The sequence below is a fragment of the Anopheles nili genome, chromosome 3, assembly GCF_943737925.1.
Source record: "Anopheles nili chromosome 3, idAnoNiliSN_F5_01, whole genome shotgun sequence".
Classification (NCBI taxonomy): domain Eukaryota; kingdom Metazoa; phylum Arthropoda; class Insecta; order Diptera; family Culicidae; genus Anopheles; species Anopheles nili.
This window is the reverse complement of record NC_071292.1, coordinates 38,228,147-38,246,106: the sequence shown is the minus strand read 5'-3', so window position 1 is coordinate 38,246,106 and position 17,960 is coordinate 38,228,147. Positions and strand designations below refer to the sequence as shown.

Below are 17,960 nucleotides of genomic sequence, written 5' to 3'. Positions count from 1 at the left end.
TCATTCATTTTGACGATCGCTCATGTACCGTTTTATTGTAAAAGATCCTTTGAAAAGGCTTTTCCCTTAAGTTATTTCGTTTTTTTTACGAGCTGAGTCTACAGACACTGTAGTGTGGATGTTGAAATGGCCATTCTATTATGGCAATAATCTCTTTTTTAAATTTCAAAATTAAATCTTCATCATAAAAATTAATCTATGTGCATTGATCAATCTTGCACCGTGAAAAATGAAATCTGTTTGTGTGCTATTGACCACCTGTAGAGATTTATTTTGTTTTTCGATCTTTTCTGCATGCATGTGTTATGTATTATGCGTTTTTATCAGTTTATTGTGCGCACTGGGAATTGACACCAAAATCAGCATGTTCCCAGAACACATGATAAGGTGTTAGCATTGAAGTAGGTTCCATCGGGACATTGCAGATGCGTTGAAACGAGCTCCGAGTTGCAACTGTAGTAATACTGACAGTGACTGGGATCGACAAATAAACCCGGTCGCTGACATACGTACGGCACTATTGTTCCAGGTGGCATGTTGGACCAATCTCGTTGTACGCACTGGCCACCCACAAACATTTGATTCGCCGGACACCTGTACAAGCGTGGACGCAGATAGCGATTTCCATTCATTGTTTCCGCAGCACATATGTAGTAAATGTTGTTGTTACCAGGCCAAGACGCCATTTGTCCTAGGAAACTGCAGTTAAACTGGGGCTCTAAGCAGACAGTATTGTTCAACGGAAGAGAACAGTCTCCGGTCGCAGCCGAAAAGGCAAATCCTCCGCAGTCCATACTGATGGCGACCTGGTTGTTGCCATTCTGCAAACACATGTGATACAAGCGGCAGTTGGTTGGATCCGGGAATATGCCAGGGCTGTTGCACTCGAAATTTCCTTCGCCGCCCGGATTGCACGAGCTAATGCTGCTGGAACAGCCACCCTCGTACTCGTTGCAATAGTATCCTTCGTCCGCATTGCACGCCTCGACAAACGGCATCTCCCAAAGCGAGCCAATTTTTATACAAACCCCAACGATGTTGCAGCTGGCACATATGATTCCGGCTGTTTGGCGGTCAGAACACGTCGATGTTTGAAATTGCGTGACCGACAAAACATGATTTCCAGCAGTAGTGTGAATCAGACTCTAAAACGGGAAGAAATATTGCATCAGCGTACAAAACATATTTAATGAAATTAAAAATCATCATTCACTTTAAATTTAATCCTAAGCGATACATTGTTGAATAAATATTTTTTAAGAAACATAACTATAAATTTTGCCTTTGTCAAAACTAATCAATCAATTCACTTTGTGGATAATGAACCTGATATGCTATACATGTTTGTAATTGAGCGACCCACGTTACAATTGATCCGTCCAATTTTAGGGTGCCTGAGTTTAGTTGAATGATTTATTCATAAAAATTCCCGGTTCATAACACGTGCTTCAACACATACCGCTGCAGATAGAATCACTAGGACCGCGGAGAAAGACATACTCCAGCGTAGATGCACCGAGGATAGCTGCAGCAGAACAGAACAAACCGTCACGTAGTGAAATTTGGCAGCGTCGACCGATTTGGCTGCTTAACTTGATTGCAGAAATGCGAATGAAAGTTGAAATACACCTCGATTTTCTTTTATATATTTTTTTTCTTCAATCTACCCAACTGATAAAACGACGAGAAATTTTTCAGACCATTATCAACCATCAAGATCCCGTACCGAAGAAACGGCAAAAAGCGGAAAAAAACGAGAAAAAACGCTCATTATCAGTACATTCTGTGTGGGTGGTTTCATCACCAGTCGAGTCGTGAAAACGTTGTTCGTGCGGAAACGTTTATGCTCATACGGGAATTTGGGGGAATTACACATTGAGGCTACTTACACTTCTTCAAACATCGAAATGCTTTACACGACCTGTACCGTGTACTATTGCGGCTTTCTCTCTAAAACTAGTTTTTAGTACAGGCCATGTTTCCGGTCGAAAGTAAAATGGGTCGCCCGACTGGATGATGAAACCGTTTTTATTTCCTCGGTAAGATCTCACTTTCAACAGACTGGCCAGCAGATCAACAAGTAGTCAATTTGGCTTGAAGTGCACCCAACAAGATAAAGGGCTTTGTGAATGGACGACGCCAAAATTTTTCTACTTCCCGCTGCTGCGCCAGACCAATCTATAGCCGTTATCGTTACTGACGCTGCTTAGGGAGACCTTTCACAACCATACTGGCGATACCTACCGACTTTTGTATTGAAGTTCCCAAGATGATTTTGAGGTCGTACCTGGAGCACTAGTCAATACTTTTTGTCAGGCAGCCACAGAATAGGTTTTCTGTGCTCTTCTTTTTTGTCATCGACAGAGGTTAAGGAGGTCAATATGCATGTCGGAAACCTACGGCGAAGCTCGTCCTCAAGCGCATAGTGGTCGGTCATACCGGCAACGCCAAAATGGTACATAGCAATAAAAAGACTCTTCATCGAACTAACAAGCATTTAACCCGAATGTTCCGTATAAAAGTTTGGAAGTGCAATATATTTTTAACCATGTTACAATGTTCACACATTGTAAGAGATGAACGTTACTCCATATATTTCCTTAAAACCTAGATCAGCATAATTCGGCATTATGAAAGCGAAGAAGAGAAACAACTCTAATTTGGGAATTGATTTATTGATTCTTTTTGCATTTTGTGTTTGCTTCACTAACGGCTAAATTTGTGCCAGCAATGATTACAACAAACGAAATAAAGAATAATGATAATGATAGTAAAACCGCAAACGAACCATTCCAGGAGCGAAAAATGAGCTTATGAGGCTGCGAGAGCAAGAGTGTTCGATCAATTTTCAGTTCATTGCTGCATAAATATCAAAATTTGTAATTTTGATTTTCCTTTCTCTTCGTCTTGTTTCGTGTAACACTAGGATAATAATAAATATTTGCTGACCAATTTAAGCCGAGGCAATCCCACTAATGTCAGGAAGCCTGTATTTAGCAACATAATATTTTCATGTAATGCTTTCTCTTCATGTCGTAGCAATCATCGACGCGTGGTGTATGATAGAAAAAAGCTTACACAAGGCGAATTACATGCATACATGTGCTCACTTATAAAAAAGCAGTCATTGTTTCATTTTCTTTTAAATACACACTCACACCGTACGAGTACTTCCTCTGACAACTTGTTCTGCCCGTTTCAAATCTCCTTTGTCCTTACGACCAACTTTGAAGCCGTGCAGCGTCGTAAACACACACACACACAAAATGCTTTTATTTACTCTATTACGGGATTCATTCTGCTTTGTAAATATCCTATATACTGATGCGTTGATACGAAAAGCACAGCGAACGGCCTAACCAAGATTCAAATCGCCGATTTTGAAGAATAAAAAAAAACCTTTCCAAACTCTCCTTCAAGGTCGTTTTGCATACTTCCTAGTGGATATTTTCCTTGCAAGTTTACATATTACACGGTAGGCCCAGAATTATGAATCCATTTGCGGATTTTTTGTTTTGCTTCGGATTTGATCCACGAGCATTTATTATCAGTTGGGGAAGCAACAGATATTCGAAAGTAATATCAAATGCACATCTTGTGCTTCACCTGGATAATAAAAAAATTATATGTATATATATATATATATATATATATATATATATATATATATATATATATATATATATATATATATATATATATATAAATTTATGTAATATTGAAATCGAAAAAGAATAATCAACATAAATAAACCGAAAAGGAAACGTGCTGAGGAAATAGCAAAAGGAACCATCATATCGCACGTCGCATAACACCGCATAGGGGCTGAAAGCTGTTGGAAAGCGACTATTACGCACAGGAAGGAGTGTGAAGCAAAGGGTACTTCTTGTTCAATCGTCACCTCTCACGTCCTCATCGTTTCCGGGGACCAACAGATTTTCAACAAATCCGTAAAAGAGGAATCGAACGGTATACAGTATTACTAGAGTGTTTAGATGTATTTATGTATTTTTGCATGAATGCCTAAGGTTTAACAGCATGCATTAAACATATTCACATTAACCGTACGAACAAAGAGGAAAGGCAATCGATTGGTAGTAAAAAGCTATCTATGCAATCCATGCACGCAGTGGAAATTGGCGTTCCGTTTGTTTTTTTTTCACTTAATCTTCATCTAGCAACAGCGACGAGTGTGGTTTTACTGTTTTTTCTCTGTCCAGTTTGTGTCGCTCTTTTTCCTTCACAGTAAGATTTTACTGGAAAACACCATATTGAGATGCGCATTTTTGCTCAATATAGCGGCAAACGGTAAGAAGCAAATAGATGGGTGTTTGTAAATCTTAGTTGCATGATGGTTGAATTTTCCATCATTTTCTTTTACATTTCTTCCTCGACTCATCAGTTTATCTAATGCGTTTCATCATATTTATTTGTATTACCGTCTATATATGAAAAAAGCGAACATGCCTTTATATACTTCTCTGAATTATGTTTGTTCATGTTGTCATATTTCGTATGACCCATTCTCACATCATTCCCAGCTCATATTATCGCGCCAAAGTAACAAAATATTCAATTGATGCATTGTCAACCCAGCTCTTTAGTTGCGTGTGCGGTTACTCGTCGTTTCTTCTAGTTTGATAGTCGTTATTAAAATAAAATATAAAGAAAAAAACATGGTATATAATTTTAGCGATTGCTTATTCGCATTTACATCTACGGCAGGGTGGCGACAGATGCACAGCTATTGGGGTACGACAATAACATAAACGTCCTTTGATTGCATTGCTTCTAAGGAATGTGCCCATGGCATAATGAACCGTAGGGTAAACATTCCATTCCCGAATGTCATTCTTTGATAATGCATTATATTGCCTAAAGCCATACAAAGTTGTTTTCCATCAATAGATAAATAGCGTTTATACTGTCTTACTTTTTTCAACTCAATATTTGTGTACCTTTCCGTCGGTACTTGTCCATAATTATGATGTTATATCAACATCAAACCACGCATTCGCTTGCCAACAGAGGCGAGAAATTGTGTCCACTCCTACGAACATAATTTGACAAATTAAAGACTTGACGAGGAGATACGCTTTTAAACAAATAAAATGTGAGAAATAAAATAAAATGAAAATAACAAATTAAGGAAAACATTGATACAAGCTGATCTCTCTGGACAATCTTACAAACTATCGGAGTATAATAATGTTGTGTGTACGCGTGTTCGCACCGAGTTGTGTTTTATCCCCGGTTGTCGTTCGAAAACTCGTGTGATGGATAGTTCTGCCAAACATCGCTTTGTCGTACAACACCGTATATATATATACTACCAGCGGAAGGAAAACCCAAAAAAGGTTCTTCATTGCCACTTGAAAAACATCCGTCATCTACTTTCCCCAGTTGTGTGGTAGTTGCCGTGGTGTTTAAAGAAGCATTTACGATTCGACGCGCTTCTTGTCCTTTCGCTTTTTCAAAAACGAAGGGGTTCTTAGCCCTTTCTTCTTTTTTTTGTCCTTTTTGGGGGATCCATCGGTTGAAATATCCTGCAGCTCAGAAAGAAAATACATTTTTAGAATATCGTACGCCTTTTGTGATAAAACATTTTCATTTAGACAAATTCACTCCTTACCTCCTTGCTACTGTGTGAAAAGGTGCTCATATGTGCGTCGGATTGCTCGCCATTTTGTACTTGCTCCCCTGAGATATAACATTTTTAAATTAATAGTTTAATAATGATCGGTTGCACGATCAATTATTTCTAATGTGACTGTGATCACAATGGCCTTAAGAACTCAAGCAAGGAATAAAAAAAATATAAATGCTACATCTAATCACGAAATGTATCGTCCAATGTTTCATCATCAATCTTCGCAACAATATTTTCTCCAATGTTGTTAATGATCATTGTGAAGGATTCAAACAATTCGTTCATGTCTTGCTCCATCGTTGAGAACAGCTGGTACATGCTATCGATTGTTCTCAAAAGAATAGTTGGTTTTACCACTCGAAAACTTTCTACTGCATTCAATGTATTGTCGTAATTCGTTGACGCATTATTTCCAACCATCTGACTATTTAAATCCAAATCGCAATAGTTGTTATCATATATTTGGTTTCTAAATAGCAGTTCTCCATGATGCGCGTCATTGGCCATACTCATATACACGTAGCGATTTCTATCGTATTTTATATCGCTTGCATTGAAGTTGCTTGATCCAAGCGTATGCCATGGTGGGCAATCTCCATTGTTCACTCGCCAAATCGGTACGGAGAGCTTCTGTGCTAAGATAGACAAAATATTTTCCTGTCTTATAAAGTGAAAATGTTGAACATTCATCACATTTGTGGCCACGCGAAAACCATTGTAATTAGATGACCTGTATTTTGAGTATGCTGCACCTAGATCTGAGGAGATTTAATAATGTCCATAACGCAGATGATAAATCAACAAAAGAAAAAAAATAAATGAAAACTGTAAGTTGTCAATTTTCTAAAGAAATACCTTTTTACAACATTTACGTACCATACGCGAGGTATAGTCTCTAGCAAAAGAATATGCATTGACGACAATTATTTTTGTCCGGACAATGAAAAATAGATACACATCATGATTCTCTTACCACCAAAAACGAGCATAACTTTTTACATGAGACAATAAATACCTCAATATTGAAAAGAGAAAAGTTGACGGTGGTAAAAGATCATGTAAAAGATTCATTGTATGATTACTCACTCTGGTCGCCGTCTTTTTTGAAACCTGAAACTAATCAACTAAAGTCGCTAATACCAGCTAATGCTTACTTTGTGATTCCAATTATAACAACAACAAACAAAAAACAACACAAAACTATGTAAAACACGCAAGAACGTTTGGGTATGGAATGGCCCATTACGATCAAGGCTATGTTTGTCTATTTCTACTTACCGTCGCTTAGTACCACCTCTGGCTGGCTTGGTTTGGGCGCTTGCTTCGTTTCTATTCTTAGGACGTGATGTTCTGCAAATCAACCACATCAAATGGAAGAAAGAAGTATTCCGATTAATTCCGCCACACTTGATGTATTCAAGGACGCAATCTTACCCGCTGTAGTGTCTTCCTGCTCCGATTGGCTTGGTGGACTAACGAGCGAAGCGCCCTTAGTAGGGCCACTGATCTGCAACGAGCTAAGAGCTTCCGATTCGGAGAAATCTGTGTCTGTGCCTGCAATTGCAAACATTCAAACGAGACCGATTGATTTTAATTGCGATTGCTGTCATTTGACACTGAAGTTCTCTGTTACGTACCATCACCGTGTCGTTTCTTTTCGACCGTCTTTTTGTATTCGTTGAGTTCGTCGTCGGTTACAGAATCAAATGGATTCTTAGCGTACGGCGCCTTGTAAACGGTGGCGTTGTGTTGATAGCCACGTTGGATAATACCTTTGGAAGCGGCGCCCATCAGTACCACGTGATCTCCAGCGGTAGAGACGTTGGCGTCCTTCAGCCTGTTTGCCTCATCCCATGAGACACCCTCCAGAATGTGGGATTGCGGTCCAGCCGAAATTTTGTCAGCACGTCGATTATCTTTAATCTACACGAAATGGATAAAAATTACGAAACGAGTCATTTGAACACTCTTAAAAGAACTGTCACAGGAAGTGCATTCTATTTTCGCTAAATAATTTCTGCTTACCTGCTGCTGGATTCTTTTGAATTCCCGCGGGTTAGTGTTTGTTGGGACAAACTGGTGAGCATGCTCGATCTTGACCGGAGTCGATGAATGTGTTGGAGATGGTTCGGCTACCCACTATATTGGATTGTACGAATTGACAAAACGCCAATATAACAAACATGTTAACATATAGTACAGCTTCAAATATTTTCACAGATCTTAACAAAATGACACATTAATTTTCGTACCAGTTCGCAACACCCAAAAACTTCAACCCTGTAATGTATGCGATTGATATTTTTCATTACACATTATCGCCCTTATCGAAAACTTTATGTTGCTTTATGCCGCCATTAACTCTAGTAACGAAGATAATGTAAGGCCACCGTTTCGAACAAGGTTCAACAGTTCAAACACAAAAAACACCAACTTTAGTTTTTGGACAAACCCACTGGTATTGATTCACACTAGTGGCTAGTGGTTTTTTATTAATAATTGTTAATATGCTTGCAGATAAATTAACAACGTAGTTATTTTTTAGTGTCTCGTGTCATTTGGTATATGACAAATTCACCACTACTTGTGCTTAGCTAACAACAATCAGTGCTAAATATACTGGGCGTAAAGAGATGTGATTTTTTTTAATTTATCGATTGAATCTCGGCATTTCTACTGATATAATTTTAATTTCGTCAAATGTATAAAAACTAGCCATTAGCATTTTTTTAAGCTGCACACTGTTAAATAATCACACTAGTACATCAGTTTATGAAAGCAACCTTTAGCTGATGTTCGTAATGTGTCTGCATTGAATAAATATTCTTTGCTCCTCTTTTATCGGGATTGTTTACTGTGTTTGATTCTATGCTAGTGCATATGTTAGATAGATACTGGAATCCCAATATGTCCATTTCATATTTCATATCATATCATATCATGCCACTACCATCACACAGACGTAAGGCAATGTATAGCTTTAGTTAGGACTAGACAAATATATCAAATCAAACCACACCCTTTACTAAAGCATATAATAGCATTTAAAAGATTTGCAATATAAAAACGTTCATGTTTGTTAAAATTAAAACAAAATCTGCTAAAACTCTACAATCCAATCAATAAAAACCATGTTACTCGATTATGTTTTTTTTTAAATTCAGTAAACAAAAAAATCATTCAAACATTGTGCAAAAGGTAGTCCTAGAAATAAATATTACTATTGCCCTTACGATTAGTGAAAGCAACCCAACGGGGAAAAAACTTGTTAGTCGTGCTTCGATACAAATCGCTGAATAAAGAGGAGAAAAGACTTGTGTTATGAACCGATAAAACCAAAAAATCGAAAGGTCGAATGATCGATCTAATTTGTCGTCTGATCTGAAGGCGTTTCAGAAGGAAACATCGGAAAAAGTGATGCATCGCGTTTTATGTAGTGTCATTTGCGATTATTAGCTGCATTAGTTCAGATTTCCTTCAATTGTTACAATTTCTACCTTGGTAATCTTCTTCGGATCTGGTGTACCGGTTTCGAGAACTTCCACCTTCTGATACACATTCGGAGAATTCAGCCAGCGTGTGCGATCACCAACCTTGCGTGGATCTCCTTTACGCCATATGCTAAAATACGAAACGTTTTAATGTACTTTTCACGTGTCTAACAGAAAGAGTAAAACTTTTACTTACCCTTGCTTGAACAGCTCCTCTTCCTCAATTAGATAGCCTAATGATGACACAGCTGGTGGTACCTCAATGTCATTGCGTGGTTTTGGAATGTCACCCTTGATCAGTGGATTGCGGAAGATGTACCCTGTCCGGAATCCAGCATTATCAAGCATACGCATAAGGGCTTCAAACTCGGAACCACCAACACGCCACTTCGGGGTCTACAAATTGATTAAAATACATATAAATGTAGATAATATTCTAATATTCCTCTATCGTACTCGAGAACGCGCAAAGATTGGCGTTTCTTTCACCATAAGTAGCTCATACTACATATCCGATAAATAGAAAAAGTTTCAAAAATACATGCACATACTTTGGAAACTAATCCTTCCTTGTTATCCGCTGCTTGAGCTGTAGCTGCATCTTGTGTCTCTCCGGAAGGTTTCCGTGCAGCGTCATAGATTGCCTTACGAGTCTCCTCGGGGATTAAAATCAAATTTTCCAACCCTACTGGCAGCAGTTTTAGTTGAGCTTCACAGGCCTGTACCATGTGCGTGACGTGGTAGAATGCTTCTTCGATGGTTTCACCGCAGCACAACGCGCCATGGTTGGAAAGCAGCAGAACCTTCGAAACTGGTCCCAAGCTACGCAACAATTTATCCTTTTCTTCTGGTTCGTTAAGTGCTGTGAAAATCGGTAAGGGAAATAAAGAAAAAAGCATTGTGAAGTGAATATATTGCTCTAAAATTATAGAACGCTCTCACAAAAAATGGTTATTGAAAATTATCAAATTTCTGCAGAGTTCTTTTCAATACTATACAATTAGCTAAAGAAGCGATGGTTTGTTAACGGATATTTCCAGAAATAATGCTATTTAGACTTAATTTGCAACAAGCAAAGACAATACTATTCTTACCTCCAGCATACGTGTGGAAGGCTATCTCTCCCAAGAGGGCAGTGTGCTTCGTGAGCGGCTGTAATCCTTGTTTCAGCGCCGAAATGGCGGTTACGGCGCTGTAAGCTACATATATTGCACAACGTATGTCTGGTCTGGCAGCATGAATTACAGAGTGGAGGGTAAACTCTAAAAAAAAAGAAAACATTCGACCATATAATCAATTGTACATAATAGACAAATTGAAGGTCAACGGTAAAGCACAAAAGTTTACTTACGACTAGTGTTGATGCCAAAATTTGTCGTTCCATGTTCGACGATTTGCCCCTGCATGTTTACCTTGTTCAAACAAGAGGCAGTAACCTCGTGGAAAAGCATACCGTACGGATTTACGAGGAACAGCTCCTGATCGGCATTCAGGCGAGCCGTGATCTGGCATGCGATGCCTTGAGTCCAGCCGTACAGATCCATCAGTCGGAAGGTAGCGGCCAGCTTGCAGCGCAGAATCTTTTCCCCCTTTTCGTAGCCCATCGACTCCACACCACGGATATCGTTGATCGGGACCACGCAGTTGGAGCTTTTAAACACGCTACCAATGCGAGCCGCCGGCATGCCCATGATGTCTGAGAGCTGTTGGAGTATCGTCGACGATCCCTCGCGCATCTGACCATCCACAATTCGTTCCAGTTCCTCGCGGAACAGGCGCGAATTCATGATTGCTTCCACACGCTTACGCCGCTCCATTTCTCGCATATCTGCTTCAATATCGGCCGGGCGCGGCTTAGCCCCCTCCTCCTCGGATACCGTTTCCAGGCCACCATTTGTATGAATTACTGCCGTTTCGGTTTCGGTTGCCATCCTGCAAAGAATGTATGATCTACCTGAATATATTCGTGAGAACATTGTGGCGTAAGTTTGCGATCGATTTCATCCCCTTCGAAGCATCGAGTCACACAAGTCGCGTTTGTTCAAATATTGACATTTACGTGCGCCTACTTGATTTCTGCACTTGACGCTTGTACTGCAGAATCGTACGAGTTTGCCTAACCCTTTAGATAAATAAAATGTCACCTTACAATCAGTGCACTAGTGCGATTTCTGTGACTTCTTCTATGCTGCCTATTCTATTGCAATGATGATCAGAATCGATTATCTTGCTTTTAAACGCAATCGCTAAACCACGATACTGAGAGTTTTAACCAACACTCAACGGTAAATCCGTGGAACAGGACCGAACACAACAAGTGCAAGCGACTAACGAATACCATCGCCGCGCAGCGCATACAGAGCGCCCCATTGTAAGCCGGACCCACTCTACACTTGGTAAATATATAGAAATGATGTCATCTCTATCAATCTATGAGCTCTTCGGGTCATTTATGCTCTCGCGCGCGCCCCCTGTTTATTGCTGCATTTTTTTTTTTCATGTTCCATTCAATCTCGTCACTCATTCTGCCACCGCCTCAACGGTGTTGCACGCACATAAGCGCCCTCTCCCTCCTGTGCATATGCCTATTATTATGACCGCATTTGCCCTATATGTATATGCTACACATCATGTTCCCTTATCGACGGGACGCATGTACATCATGTGACATATATATTATACATACATAAATCTATACGCTCTCTTGCGTGCGTGTAGGTGCGCAATAGGAAAATTCGGAATCCTTAAAACTACGCACACACCAAAGCGTACGTCGTTTTAGTGCACACGGTAGCGCGGTGCAGTTTTCTTCAATACAACCTGCGCTCTCATCTGATGGGTCATCTTCAATACAGGATGAGAGATACAAGTCTCGTGCAGTAAGTCTGCCAAACTTTTACGCCCTCATAACGCTGCTCATCAGCTCATCTTTTCGGCGATTGACCGCAGCTAGCGCACTACACACGCATGCACACACGCGCACTCACAGCCACAGATGCCGCTCTTGCATGGGTTTCCAAATTCGAATGATATCGCACTGGCTACAGCGGCACGCCCATCCGCGCGAGTGCCCCGGACAGCGATTTCGATTCACTTTTTTGACCTGTGCCCGCACTGCCCAGTGCCCTTAATTTCCGTTATTTCATTCACATGCGCTTCATACGTACGCAAATTGCGCCTCTGTTGGCATGGATCGCGGTGCTGAGTTTCTCTTTTCTGGATTATTCACCTGTTTGCACGATGTCCGTTTCCCAAAATTTCGTTCAATTTCGTCTCGGCGTCTTCTCTACGGCACTGTCGAAAATTTTTCACACTGACGAAAATGATGGAACAACCCGACGCAAGAGTGATGCGCATTGCGAGCACCGGAAGTACGGTTTATACGCACGAGTCGTACACTCCGATACTTCTTGTGCAGAGGACACAAAACTAATTTGAATTGTTACAAAAACCGTTATTTGCTTAACATTATTTGCATGAGAAATGCAAATAAGATAAGAAAGGGAAGGAAAAGGAATAAGGGAAGAGTAATTATGGATGGATAAATAATCGCCACATCATAGGGACGTAGAGATGCCTGCGTACAGCGCGCACTGAGTGTGGTCTACGAACATAGACAGTGCTGGGTGTGTGATTAGGCGCTGTTGCCATCGTTGAAATCGGCGCGAATGCTAAGATATGCCGAAATGGAAAAAGAATAAGGAAGAGGGAGTCCGAGGTGAGTGATTATGGCGAATAAATTAATGTATGATCCAATTTCTCTCGATTGTTACGAATTTCGAAATAATCAAAGTAAAAAAAATGAAAGAATTTTGTCGGGTCAGGAAAGATGAAATATACGTGCCTGTGGGTGGACGTATGTAAAAAGCTACTTCCAAAAGTTAGAAATCAATAGGGAAGAGGAGAGGGAGTCGTATCCTAAAAATAAAAAAGTTCGAACTATACAATTTTCCACGATAGTGAGAAATTTTACCCTTCTTTGCATGGTGATGGAAATTTTCATCATAACATTAAGTTAACAAAAAAGGTACTCAGGACCCTTGTACTGTAAATTTGTTATTGCTGGTAAATCTTTAAGCAACTATTGCGTACAGCAAAACGCAGTTATCAAAAAATAACAAACGTCTCTGTGAATAACCAGGCCTAGAACTTTTTGTTGGGACTGGAAGAAAGGAACAAGATTTAAAATCATACAAAGAAGGGTTAAGGGTAATATGAATGCTTGAAGTGTAAATTTCCCAATAGAATTTCTGGCGAATGCGGGAAATAAATAGGGAGTAGATGTGAAAGCTCATCCAGCATCATTAGGAAATTAATGTGAATGATCGAAAATTAGGATGGACGAAAGTTCATATAGCATCATTTCTCGGAATAACTCGTAATGCACAAAATGTGAATAGAGAGGTTTGAAAAAGCTTGAGAGCGGAGATAACATAGTTGATATCATTTCTGATCTAAGCGACAAAATTGGATGCGGGAAGAACGGGTGATGTGAAAAAGCTCTAATTAAAAAAAGAAGTTCGTCAAATAGTATTTTCACTGAAGTGACAAATGCAAAAAGAAAGATCGCCCTACATCGTCTCTCGCATAAGAAAAAACACATATCGATTGCGAAAAAGCAAAGTGAAAGTCGTAAGAAGAGGAGTAGCGGAATAAAATAGAAATTTTAAAATAGAAGCACCTTCTCCAAACATCATTACTGAAGGATGAATAGAAAGGGTTAAAAACGGAAGAAAGCTCGTCAAACGTTCTAACTTTATTCGACTATTTACAAAGAAATTTATCAGTTTGTGTTAGTATATTCTTGAGTGTATAGCAATTAACTTAGCATTTCTCTTTTTCCCTGCTCCTGGAACGATAAAAAATATCGCCTATACTAGCACACTACTTGTTTTCTCATAGCGGTGGTGGACAGGTAATGATTTTAGTTTTCAACGTGATCCACCTATTCTTTAGCTCTTCAAAGTGTTGAACCGAGCACAAATATTTACTACATTCCCATTAAGGCGCAGGCGAAAGATTATACAACGAATCATTAAGCAAACCAAACAGTCATCAGTATCAATGTTGTTCTGTAAGGGGGTGGATCCGACGCCTCCTGAAGGCTACTATATGCTCTCCTCCCCAACTCCTACTCAATACGTCCGCGATGTACAGAACGGTAACTTGTCGTCTAAATATCCAAGCTTGGGTACACGGGGAAACCCACCCCCTTGGGCGGATGGTCGAGAAGGTTGAATTGAGAGGAGGATTGGACTGCTACTTGTTAGCAGTTCATCACGAGCGTCTGTTCTCCATGTTAGGAGCGGCTCAAACCAGCGTCTGTTCCCCATGTCAGGGGCGGCTGTTCACTCTGTCTTGGCATCCTACGAGACGAACAGCTAGGATGCGTTGTTCCACCGACGAGATAGGAGGCGGGGGGAGAGGCCTTGCAAGCCACCCCCTGTACTATTGCAACGAATAGTCACCAAACAGTATACTCGATATGGACCAATCATGCCAGACCCCCGCAACGGAAAAAGGATTAGGATTGGAAACTCGGTACATGGAACTGCAGGTCTCTTACCTCTCCCGGGAGTACCAAAATTCTCGCAGAGGAAGTGAGAGTCCGCGGAAGAGGCTACAAGAGGTCCGCTGGAAGGGAGTTTCGGAGCGCCGGTACAATAGCAATTGCATGAACTACCAGAGTGGTGGAGACAAGCACGAGCTCGGTACGGCGTTCCTTGTTATGGGTGCTATGAGAAAACGTGTGATCGGATGGTGGCCGATCAATGACAGGATGTGCAGGTTGAGGATACGTGGACGTTTCTTCAACCTGAGTATAATTAATGTGCACAGCTCGCACCTTGGGAGCAGCGATGATGACAAGGACGCTTTTTATACGCAGCTGGAGAGGGAGTACGATCGCTGCCCACAACACGATACAAAGATCGTCATCGGAGACCTCAATGCTCAGGTCGGGCGAGAGGAGGCCTATAAACCAACGAATCAAGCTTTAGTGTCCACCAGCTGACCAACGACAACGGTCTCCGGCTCATTAACTTCGCATCCTCGAGACACATGAACATCCGTAGCACCTTCTTCCAGAACAAACCTCGATTCAGCTACACCTGGAGGTCACCACAACAGACGTATTCCCACATAGACCACGTTCTTATAGGCGGAAGGCACTTCTCGGACATCATCGACGTACAAACGTACAGGGGCGCAAACGTCGACTCGGACCACTTCCTGGTCATGGTCTAGCTACGGCAGAAGCTCTGCGCTGCCAACACACTGCGTCACCGGCATACCCCATGCCTAAACACGGATCGGCTGCTAACACCTTCTTTTGCCGAGGGCTACGCGTCAGCGCTTGGGGAAGTGTTACCGGACAATAACGCGACCGCCACAATGTCTCTCGACGCCCACTGGCGTATGGTGGAGCGAGCAATCAGCAGCACAGCCTAGCAGACACTAGGCTATAAGCCACGAGGCCAGAAGAAGGAGTGGTTTGATGACGAGTGCAGGCGGGCACTATCCGAGAAGAACGCAGCGCGCGCCCGAATGCTACAGCGCGAAACCCGTCAGAACGTGGAACACTACAAACGACTGAGAACGCAGCAAACCCGGATCTTCGAGAGCAAGAAGCGTCGCTTCGAGGAGTCGGACGAACAACTCATGGAACAGCTATCTCAGTCGGGGAAATCTCGCCAGTTCTATAAGATGTTGAAGAAGACACAAGGCGGCTTCACGCCAAACGTCGCAATGTGTCGATACGAGGAGGGCAACATTCTTACGGACGAGCGATAGGTGATCGAAAGGTGGAAGTGCTACTTCAACGGGCACCTGACCGGAGCGAAATTAGGGGAGTACAGCAGCAGTGCAAGCAGAATCGAGAAGCACATTAGCCGGGAGGCAGATGACGAGGTGCTCCCACCATCCTTGGAAGAAATCACTAGCACCATGAAGCAGCTGAAACATAACAAAGCAGCTGGCAGCGATGGTCTGGTGGCAGAACTATTCAAGGTGGGTTCGGTTGAGCTTGCCGTCAATATGCACCAGCTAATTGGGAAAATCTGGGAGCAGGAAAGGATACCGGAGGACTGGAAGCTGGGTGTCATCCACCCAATGTACAAGAAGGGTGACAGAATGGACTGTGCCAACTTTCGAGCCATCACAGTACTTAATGCTGCCTACAAAATCCTATCCCAGATACTCTTCTGCAGACTCGCACCCCTTGCTAAAGATTTCGTCGGAAGCTACCAAGCTGGGTTTGTTGGAGGCAAATCCACCACCGACCAGATCTTCACTCTACGGCAGATCCTCCAGAAATGCCGAGAGCACCAGATCCAGACGCATCATCTCTTCATCGACTTCAAGGCGGCCTACGATACCATAGATCGGACTGAGCTGTGGAACACCATGCAGCAGTACGGTTTCCCTGGGAAGCTGGTACACCTGTTGAGGGCCACGATGGATGGGGTGCTGTGCAAGGTGAGGGTGTCGAACATGCTGTCGGATCCGTTCGAATCTCACCGGGGTCTGAGGCAAGGTGATGGGCTCTCCTGCCTCTTATTCAACATCGCTCTGTCATGAGAACTGTCATGAGAAGCGCGGACTTCGACATCCGTGGCACGATATTCACCCGCTTCCTCCAATTCCTAGGCTTCGCGGATGACATCGACATCATCGGGCGGAACACTAGGACGGTGTGCGAGGCGTAAACCCGACTAAAACGCGAGGCCGCAAGAATTGGACTAATGATCAATGCGACAAAAACAAAGTACCTGCTCGTCGGGGGCTCTGACAGTGACATAGCCAGGTTGGGGAGCAGTGTATCAGTGGACGGCTACGAACTCGTAACTCCGGATAACAACGTAAGTTGCGAAATCCGGAGGCGCATTGTTCAGGGGAATTGTACCTACCATGGGCTCCACAAACTCCTGAGGTCCAGGTGGCTTCTTCCACGCACGAAGTGTGCCATTTACCGCACGCTGATTAGACCGGTAGTTCTCTATGGGCATGAATCCTGGACTCTGCTCACGGAGGACGTCAACGCACTCGCAGTCTTCGAGCGGCGCGTGCTCCGGTCTATCTTTGTCGGTGTGTGGGAGCAGGGCGTGTGGAGGAGAAGAATGAACCACGAGCTAGCTGAGCTGTATGGCGAGCCGGACATCCTGACCGTGGCGAAGGCCGGCAGAATTCGGTGGCTGGGGCATGTCATGAGGATGCCGGACTCATGCCCCACCAAAAAGGTGCTCACCAGCGACCCGTCCGGCACAAGGCGACGGGGAGCCCAGCGTGCTCGGTGGATGGACCAAGTGGAGCAGAACCTGCGGGATATCGGATGCAACCGGGGATGGAGAGCTGCAGCCATGGACTTGAGTACGTCCCTCTTGAGCAGGCCAGCAAAGAAGAAGAATATCAATGTTCCCTCTCAAATAATTTAATCAATTCAACATACTGTCTTTAGCGCACTATCAACTTGCAGTCGATCAGCTTGGAAGTGGCAGCATGTGAAGACTCAGGCTTTATGGATATCTCGACGTATTCCATATTCGAAGTATTTCAGTACTCATCACTTTTTTTAAAATAATGGAAAATTATCTATCAATTTTGAAAATTAATAAAAAAATTAAAAAAAATAAAAATAAAAAAATAAATGAATAAATAATAGAAATTTCTTTTTTCTATACTATACTATTCTCGACCATTCACCAAAAAATTTAAATAAATCTTTCTATAAATTTAGAAAGTTTGTTATTGTCGAAAATATTCGGAAACTCATACTTTTCATCCATTCGAATTCGCTTGCGCAATTTATGGTATGTTCCATT

General features: G+C 42.0%; 2 protein-coding genes across 2 annotated transcripts; both read right to left on the bottom strand.

The window, feature by feature from the left end:
* Positions 1 to 359: 359 nt before the first annotated feature.
* On the bottom strand, positions 360 to 1,498 carry LOC128724201 (uncharacterized). Its single transcript, XM_053817966.1, has 2 exons — positions 1,460 to 1,498; positions 360 to 1,145 (listed from the first exon to the last, which is right to left on the bottom strand). The coding sequence occupies exons 1-2, from the start codon at positions 1,496 to 1,498 to the stop codon at positions 360 to 362; spliced, it is 825 nt and encodes a 274-aa protein (XP_053673941.1).
* Positions 1,499 to 3,774: 2,276 nt separating this feature from the next.
* On the bottom strand, positions 3,775 to 12,419 carry LOC128726391 (protein hu-li tai shao). The gene is made up of 12 exons (XM_053820197.1): positions 12,371 to 12,419; positions 10,493 to 11,073; positions 10,236 to 10,403; positions 9,693 to 10,003; positions 9,338 to 9,537; positions 9,148 to 9,271; positions 7,676 to 7,789; positions 7,288 to 7,573; positions 7,085 to 7,204; positions 6,929 to 7,000; positions 5,633 to 5,700; positions 3,775 to 5,546 (listed from the first exon to the last, which is right to left on the bottom strand). Exons 2-12 carry the CDS (start codon positions 11,070 to 11,072, stop codon positions 5,439 to 5,441), a joined length of 2,151 nt encoding a protein of 716 aa, XP_053676172.1. The 5' UTR covers position 11,073; positions 12,371 to 12,419; the 3' UTR covers positions 3,775 to 5,438.
* Positions 12,420 to 17,960: the final 5,541 nt, after the last annotated feature.

What these genes read in the sequence shown, in the direction of transcription:
- LOC128724201 (XM_053817966.1), bottom strand. Translation starts at nt 1,498, where the DNA reads ATGTCTTTCTCCGCGGTCCTAGTGATTCTATCTGCAGCG. An exon ending in TAGTGATTCTATCTGCAGCG is followed by an intron (nt 1,146 to 1,459) that starts GTATGTGTTGAA and finishes TTCCCGTTTTAG; the next exon opens with AGTCTGATTCACACTACTGC.
- LOC128726391 (XM_053820197.1), bottom strand. Translation starts at nt 11,072, where the DNA reads ATGGCAACCGAAACCGAAACGGCAGTAATTCATACAAATGGTGGCCTG. An exon ending in ATCCGAAGAAGATTACCAAG is followed by an intron (nt 7,790 to 9,147) that starts GTAGAAATTGTA and finishes AATCCAATATAG; the next exon opens with TGGGTAGCCGAACCATCTCC. An exon ending in AGAGGTGGTACTAAGCGACG is followed by an intron (nt 5,701 to 6,928) that starts GTAAGTAGAAAT and finishes GTTATATCTCAG; the next exon opens with GGGAGCAAGTACAAAATGGC.